Genomic DNA, 6,221 nt, shown 5'->3' with positions numbered 1-6,221 from the left:
AGGGGTACATTAAAAAAAATTAAACCGCGATATTACGTCATCGAGGCCTCCCCAATCACAGAACGAGACTTCCAGTACTCTCACGTGATTCTCCTTCCAATTGTTGCCGGTAAGTTAACAGAAAAACGTTTTGTTTTGTTTTTTTTGACTAGTTAAAGGGAAAACCGTCTCAGACTGGACCGCTGCTGTACGGGACAGAGGGCCCAGAGAGGCACCGAGTTAAAGTTAAAGTTTCTCTGACACTTTAACGCGGTTTGAAGTCTCCATCCCGCGGCTCTCGGGTTAGCCCATTGCTAACGCTGCTAGCCTAACCGCCACCAACGGCCAGCCCCGTGAGGCTTTTACTTTGAAAGAGTCTAATTTTAAATGAATTTTAATTAAAATCTGCTAATTCAAGTCTGCGGAAATCTGTGGGAGAGAGCTCTGAATCATTTAAGGGAACAGTCAACAGGCAGCGCTGAAAGCGTTTGAACACATCAGTCTGCAAGTATTCAAAGGAAAACCATCAAACTACAGTCTCTTTTTAATTTAATCAAAAAAAGACATTGACATTAAAAAAAGAAAAAGACAGAAAAGTGAACACCGAGAAGAATCGAGTCTGATTCAGTTTATTAGAATTAATGAAGTTCACAAATATTAAAGACTGAATACTGAGGTGGAGATTTACTAGCATTAACTTGTCTTTTGTTACTGTATCTGAAATGAAACAGTGTGTGTGTGTGTGTGTGTGTGTGTGTGTGTGTGTGTGCGCAGGTCTTCGTGTTTCCCTCTGAGCAGCAGAGATGAGCAGCAGGAGCAGCAGGTGCTGGTGAGAGTACACACACACACACACTGGCTGTTTCCACAGATTCAGTTATCGATCGTCCCATCGAACGATCGATAACTGAACAGCACTCCTGTGTCGCCTGTAGGGGGCAGACCTGGTTCTGCTCCTGCAGGGTCAGGTCAGAGAATCAGACTCCTCTGACCTCTGACCTCTGCCACGTTAGCTGACGTCACTCTTCTTCATCACTCTGGTGCTCAGTTTAAGCCTCGGCAGCTCCTCTTCATCCCTAAGCTGCTGCCCTGTGATTGGCTTTCTATATTTGCTCTGAGGAGCAGTTGAGCAGGTGTACTTGATAACGTGTCCTGGCGAGCATGCGCAGATTTCGTGTCTGTGTCTGATGTGATGTCACCGTGATGCGTTTTATCGGCTTGACGCTTCCAGGACCCGCCCCCTTCATCGGCCACAGTGCGTTCTGTCCCCACTGGCGTCTGACCTCACCTATTTAAAACACTTCCTGTGTCCAGTGGGCTCTTGCACGTCACCTGACATTGCAGCTGCTTTTATTTTGGTACATTTGTCATTGCCTCTCCCCAGTTCCCACCAGCAGGGGGCAGCAGGTCACACTGTAGAGAAGTTTACTGATTTTAATTCACTTGAAGTGTAATGCAGAGAGCTGCGTGCTGATTGGCTGCATGTGTGTTCTGTGTCAGTATGAAGGGTCGTTCCAGCTGTTGGGCACGTAACGGCCCGGGGGGTCGATTCTCCAGAGCCGCTCTACAGAAGCCTACCTGGACAAAAGACGAGGTAACACACGATGCAACACTCTGTGCACATCCTGTGTTCTTTCACAGTAAAAGCCCTCCAGCTGCACACTTTTATTATGAAGGCACAGGAATCTAAAGCTCTGAGTCAAACTGGGGGACGTACTCCAGGAAACAGGGTTAGCTAACAACTCTAAGATGAAGTGGTGGGTGGGTGTTACCATGGTAACAGACTGTGTGACCTAAGCTGCTCGCTGTTGTCTCGGACTCCTCCTTGCATCTGGATCTACAACCAAAGGGTGGAGAGTCCCGGGTACGTGGGGCTCTCCACCCTCTTGGTGAATGTCAGGCACCAGCCTAAGCAGAGAAGCTAGACAAAATGAAATGGTCATAAACCGCACCTTTCTTATAAAAACCGACTGGAGGGCAGATCCAGTCTGTTGCTACGGGCAACTGATAACCATCAGTAAACTGTGCCTGTACCAAAATCGATCAAATGTTTTGTCCCGTTAAAGACGATCATGACGGTCAGCACTGACACGCCGTCATGTGATTAAAGTGGAGGCTCTGCTCTTTATTTACCCGTTGCCACGGTGAAGCTTCTCTGCTCGCGCTCACAGCTGACTCTGGGGTTGATGTCCCGCTTCCGCGTGTTTGACTTGTCCTGGTGTAAATCCAGCTTTAACCTCACACGCGTGTTAGCGGGTGAGCTGTGAAAGCTCGGGCTTTGGTCATTGTTTATCAAACGCAACGGTGCAGCCGATTGGCTCAGACCGACGTCGCACACTTTGACTGAGCATGCTCGGACGTAGGGCAGGGCGATATGGCCAAAAATATTTATCACGATATACATTTGAAAATTTGCGATAACGATATAATTGACACGAGACAAAATGCTTTACAACTCCACAAGTTTATTAGTGAAAAACCCATCAATGTATTTTCACTTCAACAAGCAGCTGTTTTATCTGCATTAAAATAAATATAAACATGTAACAGTGCAAATTCGTGCTGACAGTTTAACCAAAAAGCATTTCCAGTGGAAACTGGCCGACACATCCTCAGCATAACCATGTATAACATCCACAACACTTAAAAAGAGGTTAAACACACACAGTACGGTAACATTATGTTAAAGCACAGTACGTATCACTCCGCGAGGCTCCGCCTACGATAGCCGTAATGCTCCCACAATCCATCAAGCGGTGCGGCTTCGTAGCTTAGCAAAGTCGTACTGAAACATTTGACAGATTTTCGAGCGCCGTGCACATAAAATAGTTTCGAGGTCAGTAACACAACCAGAGTTCATACATAAGGTGCACGGGGTTATAAGGGGCTCTGTCGACTTTCAGAAAAATCAAAGGATGATTTTAAGTGCGCCGTATTTTCCAAACAACACGGTAATAACGACGGCCCGCTAGCATGCGCTACCAAAAATAGTGCTTTGTTGTGTATCTGACGGACGAAAGCTAAACCAGTTCCACACCAGTGAAGCTGCAGCATTCTTACAAACCAGTTCTGGTTCATCGTTTCATTCAACGATCGGCTTTCGCTCTTCTCGTTCTGCGTCGCCGCCGTGTGCGTATGAAAACAAAGGCACTGCGCATGCGCGTTTTACCCATATTCTATCGCCATCTTTCATTTTCCTATCGTTGCCCAACATTACACCGGTGTTACCGTGAACAGTATGATATGGCCCAGTGTGGAGGCGTTACCGAGCTACTGCTCTCCCTCCTCAGGACGAGAAGCTGCAGCGGCTGGTGAACGACCTCGGCGCAAACTGCTGGTCTTCAGTTTCCCTTCATTTCAGAGTGAGTAGTTTGATTTCAGGGTCACTCCGGTTAAACGACCTGTGACCACAGCCGTGACCGGGGTGAGAGAGTAGTTCACAGACCGTTACAGTGAAGGTGAGGAAGCGCCTCGTGGCTCTGCAGTTTGAACATACGCCACCTTCTGTGTCTGCCTCAGGGTCAAAGGTCACCAGTGGAGTGTCAGCGGCGGTGGCATCAGATAAAGAATCCAGACCTGGTCAAAGGTCCGTGGACGAAGGAGGAGGATCACAGGGTGAGGACCGTCACATGAGCCCCCCTTAGAGTCAGACCCTCGTCGCATCCGTCATCGCTCATGCTCCAATGTCACTTCCTGTGCAGGTCAGAGAGCTGGTGCAGAAGTACGGCGTGAAACGCTGGTCGCTGGTCGCCAAACACCTGCACACCCGGAATGGGAAGCAGTGCCGCGAGCGCTGGCACAACCACCTAAACCCGACAGTGAAGAAGAGCAGCTGGACGCTGGACGAGGACCGCGTCATCTGCCAGGCGCACAGGCTGCTGGGAAACCGCTGGGCCGACATCTCCAAGCTGCTGCCCGGCAGGCACGGGAACCGGTGGGGGCGGGTGGGCAGTGCTCGTGTGTGGTTACCCGCTGACCTCTCTGTGTTCTCAGGACGGACAACTCCATCAAGAACCACTGGAACTCCACCCTGAAGAGAAAAGTGGAGAAGGAGGGATACCTGCAGGTCCTGCGCCTCCACAGCTCCTACGTCGCCTCCACCTCGGCACCGGCATCCAAGAGCTGCGGCCTCCCCTGCAGCATCCCTGCAAAGGTCACCACCTGCCTGGCACTGTCTGTGAGGTCAGAGGTCAGTGGCGTGCTGGTAGTAATGCTGACATGTCGTCCTGCAGGCTGACAGTCTCTCTACCTCAAAGGACGAGTCCAGCTGCGCCTCCTGCAGTCAAAGCGTGTGCATGCGCCACGGGAGCTCCGCCCCTCTGTGCTCCTCCTCCCCCAGATCTCTGAGCACGAGCAGACCGGTAGCGTCCGTGGACCTGATGGAGGTGGTAACCGTCTGACTGTCAGACTCGCTGACGGCTCGCTGTTCTCACCTCTGCTCCACCTCTAACCTGACTTTTTAATCGTAGAGCCTGGAGACATGGAGCCACGACTCAAAGGAAGTGACATCATCCCTGAAACAGCCCCCAGCACTGCTGCCCGTCTGCCCGCACAGAAACGACGGCCACCTCTCCGCCATGGGCCTGAAGGAGAGCAGCGTAAGAGTGAACACCTGCTGACCTCACAGTGAAGAAGGCGGGGTTTAGTTTAGAATCAAATATTAACAGAAAGCAGAATCGGCAGCAGTCGGCAGCACGAGCTAACGCCTGGCAGGTGTAACCGTGCCGCTCGGCGCCCTCGCTGACCTTGGCGTAGCAGCCGAACTTCAGCTGCGGGTCGAGCCGGCAGAGGGCGGCGTGCCGCTTTAGGTGAAAGCCGGTGTTTGTGTGCAGGTTGCAGGTATGAAAGAGCAGGAGCTGGACGGCGAGGACGACTGCTCATCGCCCTCGTGGAGCAGAAGCAGCCAGATGGGAGCTCTGAACTTCTCTCCCTCAGAAGTGAGTCGAGCGGGCGTGTGCAGAGAGGGCGTGGGCGGAGAGGGCGTGGGCGGAGCGGGCGTGTGCGGAGAGGGCGTGTGCGGAGAGGGCGTGGGCGGAGCGGGCATGTGCGGAGAGGGCGTGGGCGGAGCGGGCATGTGCGGAGAGGGCGTGTTCGCTCTCCAGCTCTGATGTCTTCTCTCGTTTAGTTCTTCAGTCTGTGCGCTGCTGACAAGCTGAAGCTGCAGTGTCCACCTCTCACCTCCACCCCCGTCTGCGCCCTCCAACACCCCGTCCATCAGGAGGAGGCCTGCCCACAGTGCAGCTCCAGCACGCAGTACGCCCACCACCTCACTCGCTCTGAGCACGCCACAGTTCAATGTCAGTATTGATGAGTGAACTGAGGCGGGCTGCTGTGTTCAGGACGCCCCCAGAGATCCGAGAGAAGGTCAGAGTGTCGCTGACATCTGCTCCTCAAACACCCACTCCTCTGAAGATCAGTGCGAGCCCGGGCGAGGTGAGCCGTGCTCAGTATGAATCATCAGGCTCAGTAATCAGCACGTAGTCGATAATCAGCTGCCGTCCGTGTCCCTCAGGTCTCCGTGTCTTCCAGTCTGACGATGACTCTGATGTGGGAGGACCGGAGCGTGGATCCTGACAGTCAGCAGTCGGGCAGCAGCTCTGAGGTCAGACGCTCCTCACTAACATGTCGTGCTGTGGACAGGTTAAAGGTCACTGAGGGAACAGGGAGACATCGGCGGTCAAATCGCCGCTCTGACTGTGCTAACTGCGTGAACATGGGATCACCGAGGGCGACCTCGCACACGATGTCACTTCGGTCGCTTTCTTGATGGAGTTGTCACTTCCTTTGCAAGCTCCTTTGACTTCGGTCGCTGTGGCATGCCGGGTTGCCTAGCAACGCCATTGTTTAAATCCGTTTTAATCTGCTGCGCTAACATGATGCTCGTGACACAGACGCACACACAGCAGGCTGTGGTTACGCCGCAGGGCTGCACGGGTCTGACCTCCGACCTCTGACTTCCAGATTCAGGGCGAGAGTCTGCTGACCTCCATCCTGGACGTGCAGGTTGACCCCACCTCAGCTCAGCAGCAGCAAGTCCAGGCAGAGTGTGGCTTCTCCCTCGACAGCCCCCTCTCAAAGTCAGGGTTGGACGTGTGGTGGAGCCAGGTGGGCTACCTGGACTCACCTGAGTGCCCCACCCACCCCTTTGAGGTAACAACCTGAACCCAGCATCCCAACAGGTCACAGCAGGTCACAGGATTAAGGTGTGTGTGTGTGTGTGTGTGTGTGTGTGTGTGTGTGTGTGT

The 6,221-nt window shown here is 52.9% G+C and overlaps 1 protein-coding gene across 5 annotated transcripts in view; it reads left to right on the top strand.

Moving 5' to 3' along the window:
* The window catches only part of LOC102196346 (myb-related protein B-like), an 8,756-nt gene continuing 2,535 nt past the window's right edge, over positions 1-6,221 (top strand). Inside the window, exons 1-14 of one of the 5 annotated variants that reach the window (XM_005754229.2) lie at positions 1-109; positions 754-808; positions 1,477-1,570; positions 3,267-3,338; positions 3,496-3,591; positions 3,678-3,898; positions 3,970-4,129; positions 4,209-4,361; positions 4,446-4,574; positions 4,809-4,913; positions 5,102-5,229; positions 5,316-5,409; positions 5,489-5,578; positions 5,938-6,126. In XM_005754229.2, the coding sequence (XP_005754286.1) occupies positions 783-808; positions 1,477-1,570; positions 3,267-3,338; positions 3,496-3,591; positions 3,678-3,898; positions 3,970-4,129; positions 4,209-4,361; positions 4,446-4,574; positions 4,809-4,913; positions 5,102-5,229; positions 5,316-5,409; positions 5,489-5,578; positions 5,938-6,126 (1,557 nt within the window). In that variant the 5' untranslated portion in view covers positions 1-109; positions 754-782. The other 4 variants (XM_005754231.1, XM_005754230.2, XM_005754232.2 and 1 more) reach the window with 4 other exon arrangements.

The sequence above is a fragment of the Pundamilia nyererei genome, unplaced genomic scaffold, assembly GCF_000239375.1.
Source record: "Pundamilia nyererei isolate P.nyererei 1_Seehausen unplaced genomic scaffold, PunNye1.0 scaffold00527, whole genome shotgun sequence".
NCBI lineage: Eukaryota > Metazoa > Chordata > Actinopteri > Cichliformes > Cichlidae > Pundamilia > Pundamilia nyererei.
The sequence above is the reverse complement of the archived record's forward strand: the minus strand, read 5'-3'. Positions and strand labels throughout refer to the sequence as shown.